The following is a 23,173-nucleotide window of genomic DNA, read 5'->3' as shown; positions in this document are numbered from 1 at the left end:
TTAACGTGATTTATGACTTACTGTATGCTCTCAAAGCAAAGTTTTCAAGAAGTCTGAGATACAGTTAACATCATAAGTCAAACTGAGATGGAAAGTTATGACTACAGTAAGTCATGTTTGGGGTTCATTGCCCATTGAATGTCCTCAAAGCAAATTATTGCAAGTGGTTAGCATACATTTGGCAAGAGTAACAAATTCTTAGACTTGCTATAGGTACAGTAGCCTAACATACTAGGTCATCATTGTTTAGGCTTCATACTAAGACATGTCTTGATATGAAAAAGTCTGTAATCTTCATTTGCTTTAAAGCATGGAAATCATAGTGCTGCTGAAAGGGTTTTTAGACACTGGAAGACTTCTGGGCAAGCTGAATATTGACTCGCTTGAAAAAAGTGCTCTATCAGCATTAAAACTTGAACATTGATATTGGTTTATGTAATGTTAGGTATCCTGTCTAACACTAGCCACAGCTCTATCACTGATATTACTGCAGGCATAAATGATATTGCATTCTTTGCACACTGATAACATTCAGGCTAGTGGAAGAATATTTCTAGGCTAGTCAACAAATTATGACATGGACTGATGGAGTAGTACTATACCAGAAAGATTTTGCAGGATTTTGCAATTGTGCTGAATGATGGAGGTCTTTGAACTGTCAGCTAATCCTCTGCAGACATTTCTTAGTACATGGACTCCTAGATCTGTTTATAAGCTCTAATAGAAGATCTATGTTGTACAATATAGTGGGCATCTGACCAATGCTGTCAGTGGTCCCTGCACCAATGCTGTCAATGGTCCCTGCACCAATCCTACATTCCCATACAGTAGCACCCTACGTACACCCCTCTCATGAGTAGAAACTCATCTTATGTAGCTTTAAAACAAACATCAGAGCGGCAATATAACCTAATTTATAGTGTTCAAGCTCAACTGTATGATGTATGTGCTAATTAGTAGAGCAATATACTGTTAGAAACATCTGTCATCTCTTTTGTTTCATTCTTCGTCAATTTTTATTACCTTGGTAGAGTGCCTCCTTTTCTTTTGCTTTTGATATTGACATGAATATTGCAAGTCTCATTCAGAGGTTGCCTCATCTTCTCTTTAAGTTGTACTTTTTTTTTTTTATCTCAGTGCAGTAATCTATTACTACTGACAGTGTGAGTTAAGTGGAACCCTAGTTGTATTACTTGTCTTTGACATTAGACAGACAAGCGAAATTAACGCTCCTCTTTGTTTGCATGGTGAAGCAAGTGACACGATTTGGTAGTGAATGCAACAAATGGTGTTACCGCAAAGGGTTTCCCATGACAGCGATGAGAAGCGTACTACACCTTTATACCCAAAGCATGTACGTCAGTCCTAGTAGGACTATAACCCCCGCATGAAAGTGTTGCTGCCAGTACAGTAGTATTATTGGAAGGAAAATGGAGAGAAGACATTTCACAAGCATCCATTGTTTGGGATATATTGGAAATCAGAATTCTTTTTTCTTCCTAATCCTTCCCCTTCCCTCCTACCACCCACCACCTTCTTGCACATTTTTCATCATTGTGTGAATGAAGATAACTGTGTGGCTGAAATTTCAAGAAAAAGAGAAATTTAGTGTGTATGACATTTTTTTTTTGTAGAAATTGTTGTTCAAAGCTTTTAAGCTATTTTCTATCAAAAGTACAAGAATCCATCCATCAGAATTTATTTTTGCCATAAAACTATTTACAGTATTACAGTACTGGTGTGAAAGCAGCATGTTGCAGTTTAATTGGACAAAATTCTATATGCACAGGCTCAAAATATTTTGGTTTGCATCGTAATAGTTTGGACCAGTACAGCTTATTTCACTTAGTCAATATTCCCTTCTCATTATTTAAATAAAAAGAAGCTTCAATTAATACTCCAAACTGTCTTTTCCCATAGCTTTTAATTAAGACATACTTCTTGGAACTCTCAAGATACTTGTAAAGCTGAACAGAAAACCGTCTCTCTCTATCTCTATATCTCTCACTTCGTCCTACTTGGATTGATCAGGCATACAGCATTAACACGGCCAACCTATTTTGCACATTTCCTCCAAACACTTCCTCTTCGTGAGTCCCCGACGAAGAAGTTGGTTATGCGAGATCAATTATGAACCGAGATTCAGTTAGCGTCTTGCTTCCAGCGAAGAGACATCAGACCGAATTTTCCGTTTGTCATTCTGATGCACGCATACAGTAGGATTCTTTTAATAGCTGGAGATTTAATTTTTTTTCACCCCTTCTCTTGGAAAAGCCACTTTTGGTTTGTGGATCATCTGAATGGTTGTTAGTTTTGGCTGGTTTTCTTTATAATTTTTTGGGTGGAAAGGAGATGTTTTGCCCGTCCAGACAGGTGTCAGTCATGTTACAGACCTGCTACTGTTGGCGATGCAAAGAAATGCTCATTTCTCTGACGTAAGCAAGAAAAAAGAAATTCAACGAACATTTGTGCATCACGTTTTCATACTTCAACAGGTTTCCTTGGTATTGTAATGGTTGATATATATATGTTATATTTAGCATACATGTAGTAATATTTTCTATATGCAGCAGGATACTAAATTTAGATTCTTGATGGCTTTGCCCTTGTTGGCTCAGGTGGCTTAGCTTTCCTCATTATCTAGGAAATGAAGTTTGTTAAGAAAATATGGCATTTTGTAGGAGTATATGAAAATAGGGAGAAGTATTTAGGAATAGGGAGGAGGTACTATGGAACAGGAACCCATTTTGGAAATGGGTGGGACTCCGACGTGATAGGAAGAAAGTGTTAGTAGCAACTGTTTCTATTTTCAGTTATTTATTCATTTTATGTTTTATATTCAAAATAACAGAGTTATCTGTTATCCACAGCCGTTTTAAGGAATATTTGATGTCATTGTTATTTCTTGATTTGTTTGATTAATGACTTGGCATATTCGCATCTCTTCATTATTTTTGCATGCCTACTTAGATGATGGAGTGCAGTAGGGTATCCATAGGTTCTGTTTTAATGCCATCAGTTGTGTGAAATTTTGTGATATGTAAATACTTGTAATATGTAAAGACAAATATCTCCCACAGTGTACAAATTGAACATTGGTCATTTTGCACAATTTTTGGGGCAACCAAATGTGCTGTTTGGACAACCACAAGTGAAGTCTGGTTGTCTGGGAAGGGGGAGAAGTCGGTGGGGGCAGGGGGGGAACTAGAAAAATCTCAAAAATTTGGCCTTAAAGGGGACACAAACCATCATGATTTTGTATGGGTGGTGTGAATTATGGGTCTTTATGAAGTTGTTCCTGTAGTGCTTTACATAAAAGTCTGTGTATACTCTTTGGACAGGACCTTTTACAGTTAACTGTTGTAGGGGATTTATAGGATTGCACATTTTCTGCATCAGACAAGAAATTCTATGAAGTATTTCACAGATCGTATTCAAAATGTTTTTTTTTTCTAACAATTTTATTTACAAAGCATCTTCAAGGACTTTGATCAAACATGGAATATCGATGTAGTCAGGAACTTAAAGGTCACAGTATCAGTCGCAAAGGCTTTGCATGCTAAACATTGCTACAAGGTTTCAGAAGTCCATTCCTACAAGGCTCTGTTCATCAATTATCCTCCTTGAAATGAGGAGTGTTAAAATAGACGATTAAATATAGCTGTGTGCCTTAAGAGCTCTACTTTTCAATCACTTGGCAGTAAAACTGCTCAATGAAGTTTGAGTATGGGTGACCATTATCAGACTTTCTAGCATATTTGGGGCATAACTGCCGACCTTCTTAAACAGAACCACATGATTTAGATTAGAGTTGAGAACTTGTGTGAGGAATCTTTTTAATTAACAACTTGTATGTATGTGAACACAAACATATTACAACTTGTATGTAAATTAATCAATCACATATATAACTACCGTAGCTGCTGAGAGCCTTTCTAAATCAAGGCCTCTTTAATCTCTCCCCTAGCATAAGATATTGTAACCGAATAACCACTCCTTCCCATTGATCCCTGTCGCCTTTCCTTGCTCGACTGGGTGCGTTGAAGGGGTAAAAACTTGTTTTATTATCTTAGAAATTAATTTTTTCCCACCCATTTTGCTATGAATGGCTCGACAATTTCATCCCATTTTAAGTTACAGCTATTCATGCATGTGAGTAGAGAAGTGCACAAACATGGAAAGAACAATAACATTGACCCATTTCTGAATATCTTAATCATTTTGTGAGAATTCCAGTGACTGTAAATATTTAAAAAAAATTGATGTGGATGTTTCTGTACCCTCGATATATATATGCCACTTGAATACCTTCACAGAGGTTTGAAGATACAGGACTAAATGAATTTATTATCAAGCAGCAGAGCTTATAAATGTTGTATTTAAAGAAAGGGAAAAGGAAATGAAGACTCTTCTAGCTAGGAAAGTACAGGTCGTTGTGGTCAAGTGGTTAAGGCAGTGGACTTGTGATCTAAGGATTACAGGTTCGAGCCCTGGCCAGATCATTGGGTTGTGTCCTTGGGCAAGGCACTTTATCTCCATTTCCTCTCTTCACCCAGGTGTATAAATGGGGACTTGCGAGGTGACTTGTAAATATAGTTGCGTGCGCCGGTTTGTGGCTGCACCCTATTGGGAAGTCCCCCAGGGGACACGTGGTTGTGGTGCACTGTGGTGCCCTGTGGTGCCCCAGGAGAGATTGTTTGAATTGTGCACACTTTGGTATGTAGGTGTGACGAGTTACCAATGACCAGGGTTAAGTACAGAGCAGCGAGACTTTATTGTAAGTTGCGCTATATAGGAACTGTTAATTATTGTTATTATTACAGAATGTATGGCACTCTCAAGACCCAAAAGGAATTTGCTGGGCTAGCCAGAATTCTACCATTACTTCGGCAAGAGATCTGTACCCTTCAGGATGTTGGTCCCAAAATATGTGTTCGTTGGACTGAAAGTATTGTCACTAGCATTTGGAGCGGGTAGTGGGTTTCCTTATCAGCAGCACCTGAAGGAAATATGGCTCCGTTTTTTTTGCAACACTTGCAATCAAGACATTTACAGTACTGTAACTTATGGAATAATTTAAGTGTTCAAAGTTTGTGTAGTACAAGCTTTTAGGCTCTGACTGTGGTCTCAGATTACTGTAACATTAATACCATGATTTCTGTGTACAATAACTGCTATATAATAATAATAATAATAATAATAATAATAATAATAAAGGCTTGTAAGCACAACTACTACAGAAAACTGTGTGCACTGCTGTGCTGGAAGTTGGAAAACAACTAAACAAATCTCAAAGTAACGATACAAAAGTTAAAATTGGTCGAGATTCTGGCTGAAATTAGAACCATCGACAAATAAGTAGTGTTTTAATTGCTTCTTAAAAGAAGCAGCATTTTGGACTTCTTTAAGGCTGTCAGGAAGCTTATTCCACAATTTAAGTCCAGCCTTCGCAAACGAGCGATACCCATTGAAGGATTTTACTCGAGGCTCTATCAATAACGTATTTCTGCTACGGTCAGAGGTTACCAACATATCATGGATATATTTGGGACCCAGTCCTCTAACAGACTTAAACACAATCAATATTATGTTAACAAAACACTCTTTCCTTGATTTTAAGCCAATGAAGATCATGGAATACCTTTCCATATTGTATCCAACAATTTGAATTTGTCCAGTTTTGCGTAGCAGTTTGCGATTTGATTCCGGGTGAAATATTACCTGTAATTGTCTACATGAACAACACTGTATTTATTTCAACAAACTTTCTAGATCAATGTTTTTTTTCTTTTTTTTTTCCTTTTTCTTTGTTGAGCTTGGGAGAAAAACACAACCAGTGTTATAATTGCAATTGTATCTACAATGATCGCTGGTAAAAATTTGACCCAGAACGATGTAGTCTGAGTAATTGTATGTATACACCTGCGGCAAGGCAGCCAATTAGCAAAAGTGCAGTGTAATTGTGCAGATTTTACACCATGAAAAATGCTTCAATACTCTACCTTGAAGAAATTAGTGAGCTATACATCTGACTGTCAGGTTTCCTGGTTTACTTTTCCCACCTTTGTCTTCTTGTATTATATATCTCCCTTATTTATATTAAGATTCGCTGCAGTGTCCGGTTTTTAGTTTTCCATCGGTCACACTATGGAAATTTTCTTTGAAGTTCATCATTTTTTTAACTTGCTTTTCATCCGTTCCTAAATTTGGAACAGGAAGTTATCATGTATAAGATTCTCTCTGAAGTGATGTATTCAACTGGAAAAATATTGGAAAGGTTTTCTCTTATCAGTACGTGTGAAGTGTGTATCCCAAAAAGCCTTGCACGTGGAGCCCTTTAATTTAGCAGCCCTGCACATAAAAATCAATGAATTGATCGGTCCCGTCTGAAGTGATATTTATATATGAGGTAAAGTGCAGCTTACTCTCACTGTGCGAGAACGTATTTGAATCTCTAACAAATTTTGTGTTGTTTACAGTGTTAAAGAGTACAGTAGTTCTGTACATGTCACTATTGGTATAGAGTATTGGTGATGAACTTCTGTGAATTACAGTGTAGAACTTGTTGTTACATATGAGATAACCTATATCCAATTTGTTGCTTTTGTAAACTTTAGAAATCTGTCAATTTGTCATTTTGTTTTGCTGATTCATTTCTGCCAGTCTTAATATAAAATTCTGGGGCAGTTAATCTTGCGCATAAATTTGCATTCAACAGTTATTATTAATTGTGAAGCATAAACCCGAACCATTATATAGATCTTTTTAACTTTATGAGTCAGAGATGCTGTTGGATAAATAGCAGCTAAGCTAAATGTGATAAGAAAAAGGTTTAAAAACACCCAGGAGATTCAGCTGAAAGCTAAAAAATGTTCTTATTTATGCAGTCAGATTCCTATCAGCTTCCTATGGCCATGATGCGTGTTTCTCGCACACCGCATATATATATGACTGCTTGTCGTATATTTTATGCAGCGACATCATTTCGTCCTTCCCATTGCTAAAGAGCTGGTTAAAACCTACAGTAGCTCTTGTGTGAGGTCTGCTTTTATGACAGAAAGAGAGAGAGAGAGAGTTTGTTGTTAAAATAAAAAATGCAAGTTTGTTTTTATTTTTTTCTGTTGACTCTAGATCTCAGGGACATAAACAACCGCCACCAAAGAAAGTGGATGATTCAGAGGAGGAGGAAGAAGAGACAAATACAAACTATGCAAATGAGGGAAAAGAGGAGGAGGATGAGGATGCCGAGCAGCTAGCATCAGATGATGATGAGCAGGAAGATCCAGAGGATTATCAGAAAGGTAATTGATGTCACTTTGTCAGCCTAATTCCTCTTGTTAACTTTGTGGTGACCTGTATATAGAGCAATGAGAATTGATGATGGAGGAACAGGATAGGGAAAAGGAGGGGGAGGAAGGGGATGGGGGAGGGGAGTGAGTGGGTAATGCTAAGTTCAGTCACTTTACTAGAGCAACCTGTATTGTATCTTTGCCATTCTGCTCAGCACGTTGGGAAATGGGGAGATTTTGGATTGAAGGGGGGTAATGAACCTCGAGAGAATCGTGGGGGGGGGGAGGGGGGAGGCAGTACAATAATGTTTCAGTTTATATGCCAGGAGTGTGTCCAGAAGAGACAGGTACGTACCATCACTTGTAATCACCTAGAAACCAGTTTTATGGTTTAAAGCTGCTTTTTGTGTTGACTCTGCTGCCATCTTGTATTAACAGGCTTGTCAATTAAATCAAAGATGATGTACTTGAAAACTTGTGTAACATAAACCACATCTCTTAGATACGTTGGGTGGTAGTCATTCATATATATGTATGAATATTGCATGACTTGATTAAAATGACATAAACTTGTTATAACCCAATGGAAAATATAGTAGCTTAAAAGGAAATAATTTGACCAAAAGAGAATTTTTTTGATTTACTTCCCACACCCCCCCCCCCCCCCTTAAGCTGGGTCATTCTGATGCTATGAACCAATACAAATCTACAGGCCAAAAATATCAATTGATGAATTAATTGGTAAAGAAATATTAAGTAAATTTATAAAAATATAAATGCTTGTGGTCAAATTTTTTCATTTAGAATAAAGCTTACATAAATGTATTCTTTTCACCAACCCCCCCAAAAAACAATGACACGTTTCCTTTAACACTTTCATTCTCTAAATTAGATCAGTCTAAGCAAAATTTTGTCTCATGCAAAGATGCGAGATATTAAATTTTGCCATGCCAGCGAGGGACTGTGTATCTGGCTTCACTTTATTGCATAAACTTGGCCACCTGTGGCTTAATCTAATGTTGCCAAGTACTACATGAGGACACTTTTTATGCATAGCCATTTTTTTCCCCCCTCTTCTGTGTGCGCGTGTATCGTCGACTATTTGCGTGGATTTTACACTGGGATTCTCTATAATCTCAAGTGTTTTGAAGGAAGAGAAAACAATGTCTTAAAATGGCCGCAAGCATATATGATTGATCTTCCTGTTGCAAAGGGTAAAGGCAGGCTATTGGTCGCTTTGTTAATCAGGGCTGTCATACCTGTCACCAACCCCCAAGGGGGCATTGTGTGGCACCAGGTTGATATTAAGACCTGAAGAGGGATGTTATTAGAGCAGCGTTGTGCAGGCACAGCCATGCTGAGATTCCATCCAAGCTTTTTTAAGTACTCTCCCATTGCCATCCATGGTTATTTTTTTTTTTTGCTTGCAAGTGTCGTCTTCAGTCGGTGGATTTCAGTGTCTGTTTTAGCTGATAGCCGTTTCGTGTGTGTATAGCCTGATAAAGAACAAAAAATTGAAATTGGTGAAGAGAGTCTGAATCCTGAGAGGAAATGTTGTCTTGTCAATAAAATTTGACATGTAAGCCTTGCTCACACTGCATCCAGAGAGTGGATGCTAAACACTGCAGAAGATAAGGCAAATGTAGTGTGAACAGTTTATCCCCTGATTTAGTCTATCTTTCCCCACCCTTCCTCCTCCTCCTCCTCCTCCTCCTGCTCCTCCTTCTCCTCCTGCTCCTCCTCCTCCTCCTCCTCCTCCTCCTCCTCCTCCACACCTCTGCCTTCTCCCATCCAATAATGTTCCCTTTTCATAATGATCCAATACTGAATAGTTGGTTTTAGAGTTAAAGTGTTTTTCAAGCGAGACCTTCCCAAACTCCCAGCTGCGCATGTTGCCACCCTGCGGATGAACGATTATAAAAATAGAGAGCTTCAAGGGTTATAACCAACTAAAATAGTTTCACCATCCAAGGGTGTATCTGTACATTGAAAAAGGAATCGATACTGAATAAGAATCCTGCATATCATCTCAGAGCTCTGTTAAAAATTGAAAAGATTTCGTTCACAAAAATGTAGTGTTTCTTCCTGGCTGGTAGATTCGGAAGGAGGAGTTAGTGGGCGGTGCCTAGGGAGCGAGGGCGCAGTGCTAAAATATTCCAAATGTGTAGTTAGGTAGATAGGAAAGTGCAATAGTGGAGTGGGAGACAGGTAAGTATCGTCGCTCGTAAATCCCCAAACCAGTGAGTTTTGGGGAATCATCTCAGAGCTCTGTTAAATGAATCTGTCCTGGTTCCTGCATGCAATGAAATGAGAATGAAAAAGATGTAGTGAAGAAGTAGCATTGAATCGACGTATTTGGCAATTTTGTAATTTTGAATAATCAGCTGCAATATAAACGAATCTCTCGGAACACAGTGAATGTTGCTTTTCTGGAACGTACTCTCTAACAGAAAATGTCCCTTCTGATTTACAGTTTAACAGGTGTTGTCAACACTTGTCACAAGTTCGTACCCAAAATTTGTGAACCCCCCCTCCCCCCAGGTTTACCTTACAACAAAGTCCTCTCCACCTACTTTTACAAAAAGTTGTTTGTCTGAAGTCTAAAGGATTATAAAGAGTTATATAGACATGCCACCAATTTCTATTAAGTTATGGGTGACCTAGTGATTACAAACAAATTTAATTGTTACAGTAGTTCCTTTTCATCATCATTTCCAGCTTGTTGACATCAACCGATATATTGTATCCTGTAATTTAAGTTGCTAGGTCAGTGAGCAAATTTCTGAACAGTTATAGCCCAACCCTCGCCAAGAATTTTTGCCGTCTGTACATAATATATATACTGCAAGTTTTCAGTCTGCAATAAAGGTGCATTAAGAAAGCCTGAATAATTTCACATGCTCCAAAGGCATATATGTGACAAGCATAAAAAGCTCTCCTTAGAAGATGGATTGACGTCAGCAAAGTTTTTGGGATGAAATAAACAATTTTTCCTCGTCTCTGAATTCCTTGTATAATGTATGCCATGGAGGATCAGATGAAAGCTCATAGAGAGAGAGAGCAGAAAGCTTATTAAAGCCTCCCATATCATTCCCATGTGTGTTTGGTGTGTGAGTTTAAAGGAAGTCAAATCCGATTCAGCTCATTCATCATTGCACTTAAAGTATTTTCATGTGTCCGTAATACTCCTGACGTTATTCGATCGGAGTAAAGTCAGCCAACGCCTTGGCTTTGTATATGAGAGATCTAAACTACAACATTTATAGGATGTCATGGTTTCAAACAGAGTTGTCATTTTGACATACTGTATACAGCAGCACCAATTATAGAAATGGATCCCTTTCCCTTTGTTTTTGTGTTTGTTGTTTTTAACTTACTTTGCATTGTGGCTTACCTGTCTCCTCACAACCTGAGGGTGCTTGCCTTGCTCTACCCTACCCTAAAGTGAACTTGTAACTTTTGTCATGATGAAATTGGGTGTTATTACTGAATCAATTCTGGTGTTATATCTGTCTGTCTCTCTATCTATCTACATATGTAGATATATTGTAATAAGTGACAATGGAGCCAATGGAAGAAGATTAAATCCTAGAATGCAGCTTGGAACATGGTGATGATTGAGTGGCTACTCCTTAAAGCTGATAACCCTAGTATTTACTTAACTTCTTTCTTTAACATAGTATTTACTTAACTTCTTTCTTTTACATACTTCAACTCTACATATGCACTCCCGATTCATACTTAGCTTACAAGAATGAGTAACCTTTTAGACGAACAACCCACATCTGCATCTCTGCCTACTTTCTCTTCCATCTGAATCTACAAACTCGGCCTCCGGCTAGGACTTTCATCTTGTCGGTTTGTATCTTCAGAAAATCAACTCAACAACGTCTTGAGTTACCTAGACTTTCTGCTTTCTCTGCTAAAAATGTGTTACATCCATATGGCCTGCACTGTAACATGTCTCAGGGTTTGCACAATGTTTCTGTGTGTGTGTGTGTTAGAAATCGCTGACAAAGTGAAGCCAACAGCCTGTATCCCTGGTGATTGCCTATAAATAATTACCATTAATGAAGTACCAAAGTGGTTGCCAGTACTCTATGCCAAATACATCAATGGACATTTGTATCCGACATTCTGGACTACCTGTGCCACTTTACCACTTCATCAAAGTCACAGCGTGGGATGATGGGCATCGATGCAACTCCCCCCCCCCCCACATATACGCAAAGTTCTTATCTATGAACGGGGAAAGATCGACAGTCTCAATGTGAACCAGGCTAACCAAGTGTATATACCGAGAAGTCAGGGATAGTGATACTGCCTCGCCGAATCGAATCTTTGTAACTGGCTGTAATATAAATCCACTGAAAGAAGAGAATGATCTGGTTAATGGAGAATGAAAAGAAAAACAAATTATCAACCTTTTTCTTGCAAAAATAAACCTTGGCTTATAGCCCATGATTAAGCTATGATTGGAATCCCCAAAATACAAATTCCAGCACAGGCTATCAGCAGCGTGGAGATTGTTTAAAGAGGCTGCGTATGATCGCTTCATCATGACAGGGTGATAACTGATACGGCTGTTGTTATTAATGGTGCGGATCTTTATATTTTTAGCATCTCGGATACTGTGACTATAACTGCGAAGGTAATGATGATCGTATCGTGAAAAGTTAAGCAACCGTCCAAATGGACATATATCGTCTTTCACACACCTGATAGTCGTAGGTCGGAATGCAGAAAACAGGAAGTCCGTTTGGATGGGAAATATTTTTTTTTTTTTTTTTTAAATGTTTGATGCATGTTCGTCTCCTATTGATGGCTTCATAAATATGACAGGTTGACAGAGAAGAGGAAGAAGAAAGTGTGATGAGAATGATTTTATCCTCATTGCAATCAAATGGTTGTAATGGAATGTGGACTAGGAACAGGAAGTACAGTGTACTCTGTAGTGCATACATTGCCACTGGTATCTGTGTGGAGTGTGAACTAGCAGTCTGGTAGTATTTGGATGCGTACCGGTACGGTCGGTCTGAAAAATTGTCGTAGAAAATTTAGACATCCTTGTCGTGTGCATGTTCGTCACCTCAACAGTAATTAAGGTGAGCGGAAACTGTGTTGAAATAGTGTCTGCCACTCTCCTAGTATTATTTGAATCCCGGGAATTATTGATCCAGTATTTGCATTGCAGAAAGCTATATAACAGACATGGTCAAATTACTATGCAGGTCCGAAGATGTACTTATGCAGTATTTTATGTGCACATGCACTAAACCATAGTGATTTATAAGAGACTGCAAAAATGCTACACAAAGTTTGAACAATATATTAAATCATTCCCTGTAGAATCCTATAATTAGTAAGGGGGGACACTGAAGACATTGTTCTTGAAGTTTAAATTGTTTTTGTGTGTAGTTTGTTTCATAATGACATCGTGGCCTTCACTCTTACTCTTTTAGGCCTGCCAATTACAGAATTAGGTATCAGAGCTGTGGAGGTTATACATAGTAGTGCAAAACCAGATATAAATTTGGGGATTATTTGCACTCTGTTAACAAAGTACATCAATTGGGAACTTCAACCTGAATGTAACAGGATACAATTGTTGTCATAATAGGTTGGCAAAGTGTGAAGCCAAAATTAACTGTTTCCTTGGAATAGTGATAAACCTATTTCTCAGTTGTTTTCATTCCAGTGTATGTCATCACATACCCAGTCCTTGTTGAGTAACCAAATATTGACTTTAAATATTAAAGCCTAAATCCCCAAGCAGGAAGTTACATGTGAAAATTACCCAGAAGAGTTGACAGGATTGTAGAATTGATCTTAAGCATACACATATACATGATCAATAGAAGTAACAGAGTTAATGAGGTTTACTCCTGTTATTTGCATATTAAACACATCCACACCATTCTTGTAATGTTGCCATATTAAAGCAGATTAGCTTTAAATACTTGCCACAATTACTGGGCAAAATTTAAGTGTTTAAAATTTTGTGTAGCAGTGTTGTAGGCTCTTAATAATTGTGTCTCTTATGAAATATTACAGGTTCAATTATGCACAATGCTACAGTATGCAAACTTTGCATTCTATCATGGTATTTTGCTGATTTCTAATCACATTTTGCTATTCAATAGGAGATAAATTACTCCCTGCCATCATTGCCTTTTCTTTACAATATAATAATAATGGTAACCAGCCTGCAGTTCAGGGCTGATTTTTTTTACCAATTTAAGGGTGATGTTTATCGAGGTTGTGCAAGGGAGAAGGTACATATTTTTTTAAAGTAACCTACGGTACTGATACGATATGAATGTATTAGACTGCAGCAAACTTTGTTCTTTTTTCCCCTCCACCTGACAGAAATATGTACCTAGACATCGTCGTACCTTAATTGCCTGAGGGAAAACTTGTAACTTCTCTTTCATCCCCCAAACCGGAAATGTGTTGTTGTAATTGTCATCTGAAGCCAAATGGCTTTACATTACCATTCACATTAGATTATAATCCAGTTAAAAAACTTTAGGAAGTAACGTCATCGTAAGACCTTCACCGTGATCAGAGCAAATAGAGCAAATACTGAATTCATGTCGCTGTCATCTCCAAACAAGTTCAAAGTGCAACCTTAAAATCGGGAGGGATTATTAATAAACAAGCTTCAAACCAGTTCATGACATTTTGCTCCTGTTTGGAAAATGCTTTTCCTAGTGAAGTCATCATAAGAATACGATCTACTGCCATTATTCATTCTTCTCTCTCAAAGATAAGATTAACCATCCCCTCCTCCCTGCCATTACACCTCCTCCTCCTCCATTTCAAAACATTTTTACGATATTTCATCTCGTTATCATGCTTATGCATATCGACCACATCGACGAGCTATCTGTACAATGTGTAGAAGTTATATTCCATCGGAGTATTCATAAAGTCGTATTAACTCGCTAGTCAGTCATGCGTCACTCAGAGGATAAAATGATGAGAAAAAGAGACTGCATGCGAAAAGATCAAAAGGTGATTCCGAGAACCGGTCTGACGCAATCGCTCTCTCTGCCTGTGTGGACGCTCATCATCCTTCAGACACTAAACAGTGAACGCCTTAACGATCCCGACTTAAACCGTCTCGATAGAGTGGAACTTGGGAGCGTTCATTTCAACCTTTGCGTCTTTCAAAATCGTCCAGATCTGGTGAAGGTTGTTTAGAGGAGACAGATTAAATTAAAGACAACTTAGGAGCCCGTTTGGAGGTTGAATTAATCGTACATTTTTATGCAACTTTCCGGCCTGTTTCAATTGAGCTTAGGATTGAATCTATGAAGAACATGTTCTCAAGCTTAAAGCGGTGCATAATGTAGAATTATTAATTTGTTATGGGTTTTTGTCTTTTTTTTTCTCTTTTTCTCTGACACATTTGGATGTGTTGTGGTGCTGAATCAGTTTTGATAGCTTCTCCTTTTAAGTAACTAATGACACATGTTGCTTTGAACAGAATTAGTTATTTAATCAGAGTTTAGTAAATTCAGACTTATACTCCAGCATCTATGATCTTGACCTAGCGATATATATATCTTGACAAAATCACGTGTTGCAGGTACTTCAGAGCAGAAGTCTATCATATTGAGTATGGTTTAGCTCACCGACTACTGTTAATATTTGAACCCCCCCCCTCGGTCTATTAGGTTGATGAACTGATCTTAGGAAGCTTACTGGTATGATGAGAGTGTACTGCAAAAATAGTAAGAAACCTCAATCTGGTTACTTAAAACTGTTTGGGATGTTTTATTATTTAAAACACAATAGTGCAGTTTAATCCAGTGATCTGGTTTTTCCTCTTTTGGGGATATTGGGAGGGGGTGGGGAAGGAACGGGTGTGAATGGGTTCAGGGAGTGGTGGGAGGGGACAGATCCCAACTGCGTTTCAGACAGGACATTGGTTTTCATTCTCTCTGCCAAAGTGATTTGTAAGTGGCTGTATGAAGTAGCCTGGTGACATATAACCTGAGTTTATACTGTGTTAATACATTCTTTCGAAAATTTATTTAATGCTCCTCTTACCCATTCTCAGTGAAACTTGTATAAAGCTTCTGTACGTTCATCGGAGTGCTCATTTATTGGAGATGGGTTATTATCTTCATTCTTTCTGTTAATATCCAGTAGTCCAGTCTTGGGGTTTCTCAAATGCAAGTGTGCTTGGTGAAATTAAAGATTATTAATACTGTCAAGACATTCAGTCGCAATACCTTCCATGTTTATACATGTAGTCCAAGTCTCTCTTGGTTCGTGATACTAGTTTGTCCGAGTAAGTACTTTAGGAGTAAAGTGGCTATTAACTTGGCTTACTCCCACACCTGACTCCTCACAACACCTACATCTTCTAGAGGTTCACTATTCTCCTCACGATCTCGTTCTCACTCGATTCTATTAAAGGGAGAGCGAGATTTAGATAGAAGGAATGCCTGTTGTGCATGTTGATTGTGACGAGGCAGGTAAGCTGGCCACTCATAAATATCCAAATCTGGTATGTTTAATTTAAATCTGATGGTATGGGGTCCGATAGATGCGAAGTTCGGCAAATCCACTTTATCTTGAAAGAGTTTATGTACATCTGCTGTTATGTTACTAGGTGTAGTTACATAGCAGAGTGCACTTAAATGTAAAATGCGTTTTTGTTCGTATTACTTGAATAGCTGACTCAGTGCCTCGTCGCCCACATGTTCAGTTGCACCCTTGAATCCTCTATTGTTGGAATTTCAGTGTGGACTTCTCCACCCACTAGAATTACACAATTTAAGCCACTTAGCTAAAACAAGCAAGTGCTCTACAGGTGGCTAAAATCATGTTTTTTCACTGTTATTTTCCTGAATTACCACACACATTGATCTGTTACTTTACAGGTTTATGTGAGTAAGAGCAATATTAATATTTGCTGATAATAAGCTGTAATATCCCATGGGTATCATTTTAGTTATGGAAGTCATTACAAGTTTTCTAGTCAGCAGACCTAGATCACATATTTTTAAATTAATAATATTATAGCAGCAGAAAGTAATGTACAGTACTATCAAATGGTGAAATCCACTTGCATTTAGCCGGTAAAAAAAGCCCAAATTACGCGGCCTGAAGTTTTTAAAGTAGAGTCAGTTCTAAGCTTTTGACTGTGTATGACACTGATATATATCAGACTTGAAGTTAAAAAAAAGTTATACTAATTCATCCACCACGGAAAAGTTACTTTATTATTTTTATTTTACTCAAATTGAAGTAGTATACATAACTGTGAGTGTTCATATGGGACTGTGACACCAAACCAGTTTGGGTATATACAGTTGAGCTTCGTCTCTGAATTAATATCTCAGAATCGTCAATTTGAGCGTTGCCAATGATATCTGGCAGCGGTTTAATTGAAAGGGTTCCTTTGTTTAATTTTTGTCTTCCCAACCCTCAATTGACACTGACAACGTTTCTAATATTATATTTTTGAGTGCTAGCTAAACTGGTGGACGGTTTGAGACAATGACAAAAGTGACCATAAATTTGCAAGGGTAGCAGCCTTTTGGCGACAATGGAGCCAGAAGGTAACCAATCTTGCATACAGAATTTTGTATTTTAGGCAAAGTCTGGAATAAGAGTGGGGAGGAGGCTGGGGGGGGGGAAGACAGAACTTAGAAGCGAAATACAGCAATGTTTCTGAGTGTGGTTATGTTGAGATGTAACAATATGTACATGAAAGTTGAAAAAAAAGATATTTAGACAACTGAATATTTATGAACTTAGACAGTCATTAATTTGAATGGTTTCTATAGAGGAGAGAAATGTAGTATAAACTGAACCCTACAAATTAAAGTTAGACAGTTAAAACAGCCATTTAAATTTGTTGGCAGCACTTTGCATTCATTGTGTTGCATTACGGTACAACATGTAAATGTTTCAGCATGAACATAGCACATTTACAGTCTTGTCAAAGTAATAGGCACACCCATACCAAGGAAACAATGCCTGTCACCTACAGTAATTACGGTTCCTCCAGAGACCATCCCCATGCCTAACCTTATTGAACCCTGTTGGTGTAGAAACTTAGTCATTTTGGGCTTGTGATACTTTGGGTTGCTCTCCTAGAGAGGGTATCTTCCAGAAAGAAAGATTTCCTTTGAAGCAAGGTTAAAGCTGCTATTAATATTACTTTCTTTTGTCTCATAATCTCATTACTATAAAAGCCTCAGCAGTACTTATACTAACTTCCATTTTACTGGATGATGCCAGTATGTGGTTTGCTCTATGTGCTGGATCTTAGAAGCCTCTTCAAATGACTCAAATTAAAATGAGCATTTTCCATTATTTTTATCATTATTTTTATTTTCAGGGGGATACCATCCAGTAAAGATTGGCGATCTCTTCAACGGAAGGTACCACGTAGTGCGGAAGCTTGGATGGGGCCATTTTTCAACAGTTTGGTTGGCATGGGACTTGAAGTAAGTTTAAGGCTTCAAAGACATTAATGATGTGCTGTTTATAACTTATATAGGAGATTAAGTCTACCATGATTGATGAAATACTATCTAGGGGGATTCTTTGAGAATGGTGAAGACTCCCATTATAAACTATGACCCTCACCTTGGCTTTGGGCGTCTTTGGTGGTGTGTGCCTACCTAGGGCTGTTTGCCGTGACCCCTTTCGCTGTTCCCCCTGATTGTAGCCGGTTCTCAGTTGCTTGAAGTGATTGTGATTGCGAGGTATAAAGCGAGTACGAGGCCAAGCGGGACATGTCTGCCTCTCTCAAGGACTTCATCCTATCAACCTCTTGATGCAGTTAATTGTCAAACTCCGAAGAGGTAACTCCCCACTATCGGGAGGTTGCGCAACCAGTCCTTGGTGGACCGGGACGACCAGTTGAGGGAGTCCAACACCAACCTCTGTCGCGTCATTGTTGCTTAAACCGACAACCTTTCGAATTGTTCTAGCACCATCCTCGAGATGAGGGCTATGATGGCCTCTGTGTCTTTCCGTGTGATACCTGCTGAATGTGCCTGCCAAAATGACCTATTCATCAGCTCTGCAAAGAGCAGCAGGGTCAACGCATACTTCATGCTGGACTGGGAGGCTCTATCCTCGTCATAAAGAGAGAGGACTCCAGCTTCCTCGCATCTTTCCCCTGAACCTATCCCTGGGGTCCAGGGCACTCGCCGATCTCAACCTCTCCTTCACCTGGGACGGAATATGCGGCAGCGCAATAGGCTGAGGCGTTCCTTGGAGGGAAGTCCAACACTTAGCTTGTGCCACTGCTTCAAAGCATTCTCAACACTCGACGTCCACTGGTACGGAGTTGGATCATCCGCTACCAGCGCCAGTGCTGGAAGTCGGGATGTGTGGGGACGACTCAATTTGCTGCTCCGACTTTGCCTGGCTGGTCTCTGCAGTAGCCGTCCTAAGAGTTCTTTGACCTGGGATAAGAGAGCCTGTTCTGAATCCAGGGACTGTCTCCTCCTGTGCTCTGTAGTACTGCCCTGCCCCAATGAATGTCTACCCCCGAGTACAAGGGCGATCAGTCTGACCTCAACCGGCGTCGGGATGGCCAATGTCTTTCCCGGCTCCTACCACAGTTGCAGGTGCGGCTGTCGCTACGGCTACGAGCTGATGTGGCAGTTTGTCGCCTGTTGCAGCTGTGCCCGTGGCTCCCGTTTGCTCATTCCGGCGAAAATCCAGGAAGTCCCTCCTGGGAGGATCCAGGGACCCTGGGCTGGATACAAAAAGGTCTGCCAAAGCCTGCCTCTGGGGCTCATGGTTTCTAACACGTCTGTTTTCGTATGCAGGGACGGCACTTAGAATACTGCGGCCGAAACTACTTACACCAACGGCAGGTATCCATAACGAAAAGCTACCCCCCAAAAAAGGATTCCTGAAACGTAACATAACGAAACGTAAGAGTTAAGTTGGAGGCATTTAGGACTAAAACTAAGAGCAGCACAAAAGTGAAGGAAACTCACTAAACGGGAAGAGTTTAAAAGTGAAAGTCTCTAGTATAAACAGTACAAAACGTAACGTACGCTATTAACAACGTAAGTAAATAAGATGTTAGGATAGTGCTACGCTAGCGCACAGGACTAGCCTTGCTCTGCGAACAAGGTTCATGATGCAGCCAAATACGATCGAAAATCACAAAATAGAAATATGTATACTCATCAGTCCAAAGTGAAAAATGTTGAACAGATGAACAGTAGGTGAACCAAAAGCGACGAAAAGGTGTAGGATGATAAAGATTGATAACGATTATCAAGAGCTATAAAAATGGATAGGGTTATATGAGGTGAGTACAATGCTCGTTAATTCACAAACCAGGTAAGGTTTGGGGAAGCAATGACACACTTCAACAGAAACACATTAAAACAAAACAGTTTAGTAGAAAGTTGTCTGTGGTACCTCATTTTGATGTTTTCATAAGATGGTCAGGTGTCATTTGATGATCAGGAATGTTCAAAGTTGTTCAAAGGTCTCTGTCTTTGACTTTTAATAAAAACAATATCAAGCAACTCGAAAAACAATTTCATTTGATAAATGTTTTTACACTTCATCCCCTAAACAGTAGGGATGCACCGGATCCAAATTTTTGGATCCGGCCGGAACCGGATTTTGCCGGATAGTACATGAAATCCGGCCGGATAAAATCCGGCCGGAACCGGATTTTTTCATTACACAAAAGAAAATCATTAATAAGAAGTAGAAGTATGAAACAAGGAGCAAATCTTAGGTGAGGTATATGCATATTATAAAGAAGGTGAAATTAAGACCCCATTTATGAGATTAAATATGACTTGAAGTGGTGTAATCTACATTCTTTTATAAAATAACTACAATATTAAACTGATGAAGGCTGCAAGAAATGATTTCACTGCAAACTGTATTTGTTGTATATAGCTTCATATAATTACAGTAGTTGTATTGTTTTGGTTGATCTTTAGACACAGTGGGTCAGACCATGAGAAAATTAAATTAAACATGTTAAACCTAATTTTTCCTTTGAATGTTTTTATTAATTTTTGGAAATAGTTTACATTGATTTAAGTTAATACCAACACCTTTTTAAGGGATGATTCAGGCCAGATTTTGAAAAAGATCCGGCCGGATAATTTCTCACTATCCGGCTGGATAGTCCGGCCGGACCGGATATCCGGTGCATCCCTACTAAACAGTGCACCAGAGTGTTTTTTATTTTTATTGTGTTTACATGTCTTCTCTCATTCTTGTAGTCTATTACTACATCAATGCCATCAATAGCTCCTGTCCTGTTGTAAATAACAGGCAAAGCCCTGCGACAGTTAACCAAGCCTTTTGTGTGTAAGCTCTTTATCCCTTTAAGGTGACTCGAGAATATCTCACATCAGTCGACTGTGTCATAAACCAGAGAGAAATTGTTTGGAAAAGAAGCCCCTGTAAATCTCTCATCTCATCAGAAGATTAGCCGAGTAATTTCACTCCTCCCTGTCTCTCTTTCTCTCTCTCCCATCTGAGTGGAGTATCTCTCCACCAGAAGGGCGAGTAAAACAGAGAGAAAGAGTCCTGATTAAAAAGCTGATGGTTTGCATACTTTCAAATATGAAAACATGTTGATCTAAGATGAAGATTCATACCACTGCGGATTGTTTTCAAAACGTGAGATTCTCGTTGGGATTAGTTGGGGGTCGATTTCAGAAGGGTAAACAATTGTCATTTAGAACAAATGTGGCAATTAATGCGTGATGTGAAAACAGGGCTGGCACAGCGTTGCGATCAGTCGTCTTCATAAATCTGTGGTCGGTCTGTTGACAAGTAGTTAGCTGTTACGAAGGGAGAGGGGATTGGTTGGGTTATTTTGAAGTTGTCAATCATATTTGGTACTGTATAAGAAGATTCTTTGTACAGAGACATCTCTAAAGCCAGCCACACACTGCCGGACTCCACGAAATTACCATCGTAAGGTGGAAGAGGGCGGATAGTCAGGCAGTAGTGTGCATGTGCTTAAAACTACAACTGAGCAAGATTCATCCCTTTTCAAGTCGCTTCAGTGGTTTTAATCGCAAAAACTCAACGTGGAAGCGTTTCCCTGTCTGGCAGTGTGGGTGTGCTCAAGTCATTTATATGTGTTTACATTGCAATTGCACCTCCAGTTCGAGTCAGGAGGATAAGCCCTAAATCTTTTGAAAGGAGCGAGAGCGCAGTGCTGAAATGTTCCAGTCACGTAGTTTGAGGTAGGACTTAAAAGTGCGGATGTAGAGTTGGAGATAGGGATAAAGTATTGTAGCTCATAATTCCCTTAAACCAGTATGTTTTTGGTGAATTCTTCACCAAAACCAACCAGATTTCCAGTGGATGCAAATTAACCTGGAATTGTAGTTGTACTCCTTCAGACTGGTAGATTTGGAAGGATGAGGTTGGGTGGTGTGGTGCGCACTGACCAGGTGTGGGGGGGGGGGGGTACAGTACTAAGCGACCTACTGTTGTAAGCTAGGTAGATTGGGAGTGCATGTAGAATGCCGATGGGAATGACCATCAAATATACCCTGAATACCAACCCAAGTAAGTTTTGGGTATCTAATTCTGTGCTGCATCTAATATCGCATAGTTCAGCAAATACTTAACAATTATGTCATAAAATTAAAAAAAAAATATGTTGAAATACTTTTAACAATTTCATGGAATGTATGCACGACAATGTACCGCTCAAATGTTATTATCTTTTGTCCTTGTCGCCCCTCTCGACTAGTCCTTCCCCTTCAGTTATCTCTCATCTATTATCACTGCTCAAACACCAGCCTTTGCCCTTTGTACTTGCACAGAGCTGCTATATTTAGCTTCCAATCAATCTTCTTTAATATCGTAATTGCAAAATTTTCATAATCATTGCACCCATCAAACCTCATTATACATTCATAACAGTGTCATTTTGGTAGGATTTTCCAGACAACTTAGAACAGAAGATGCCAGCTTCTCAAGCGTGACGTACAGTACGTTATGTGTGTGTCTTTTGCACTGGTGTCTGCTGTACACCATGGATAATGGCTCATTAAGTCTTGAGACGAGCCCTTTCGCTGAGTAAATTTTGGTCGTAAATTTTCAGAAATAGTTAATTTAACACATTATTAGACGGAGAAGGGATTCAATCAGCGTGAGAACGATGGGTTGGTAAAGAGTAAACCAATTCAAGGTCACTTTAGCAGTTTAACTGTTTTTGCAAAAGAGTCTTAATGGCTCTGCAAGAATCATAACAGATCATCTGGAATGTGCTCAAAATATGCATTGAACTTTATGCTAATAATTTTTTTTTTGCTGAAATGTTATCGAAAATGTTATACCATACAGATGCAAAGGGGTTTTTTACAGATGAGGATTGGAAATTTTCAGGAGAGGCAGGTTAAAGGAGCTGAGTGGGTCTCACTAGTAATACCATAGAGTATTAATACAGTTCAACCCTTCTCATATTTCATTCCAGTAATAGGTGTGCTTTTCGTTGAGTTTATTGGTAGTTCAGGGTAAATCTTGCAAAATTCACAGTGGTGCAGTTGGGCAGCACTTATACTTTATATCACTTAATGGTAGTCAATTCAGTTGATCTGCTTATTGAAGGATATAGTCATGATCTGTATGTTTATCTGCATTAAAGATGCTATGAATTTAAATAAAGTATTGATATTTGCTCTTAGATAAACAAAGGCAGAATCACTCAAGTGTATGTTAAATACCTGTTGTGAGACTAAAGTGTGTAACAGACCATTTACTTAGTAGACCATTTACTTGTTTACCTCTCTCCTCACAACCTCAGCACAAGTTGTGTATGGATATACAGTGTGCAGCTCATGCAGGATAGGCGGGGAGGGGTAGGTGGGGAATTAAATAAATAAAAAAAACGTAAA

The 23,173-nt window shown here is 38.9% G+C and overlaps 1 protein-coding gene across 6 annotated transcripts in view; it reads left to right on the top strand.

The window, feature by feature from the left end:
* Positions 1–23,173, top strand: part of LOC139962244 (SRSF protein kinase 1-like) — a 95,503-nt gene that overhangs the window by 40,067 nt on the left and 32,263 nt on the right. For 5 of the 6 annotated variants that reach the window (XM_071962288.1, XM_071962290.1, XM_071962289.1 and 2 more), the window contains 2 exons: positions 7,132–7,301; positions 17,653–17,761. In XM_071962288.1, the coding sequence (XP_071818389.1) occupies positions 7,132–7,301; positions 17,653–17,761 (279 nt within the window). Of the gene's footprint in view, positions 1–2,150; positions 2,436–7,131; positions 7,302–17,652; positions 17,762–23,173 lie in introns of those variants that run through there. The other variant, XM_071962291.1, reaches the window with a different exon arrangement.

This window comes from Apostichopus japonicus, chromosome 20 (genome assembly GCF_037975245.1).
Source record: "Apostichopus japonicus isolate 1M-3 chromosome 20, ASM3797524v1, whole genome shotgun sequence".
Classification (NCBI taxonomy): domain Eukaryota; kingdom Metazoa; phylum Echinodermata; class Holothuroidea; order Aspidochirotida; family Stichopodidae; genus Apostichopus; species Apostichopus japonicus.
Note: the sequence above shows the minus strand (reverse complement) of the source record. Positions and strands in the feature narration are given on the sequence as shown.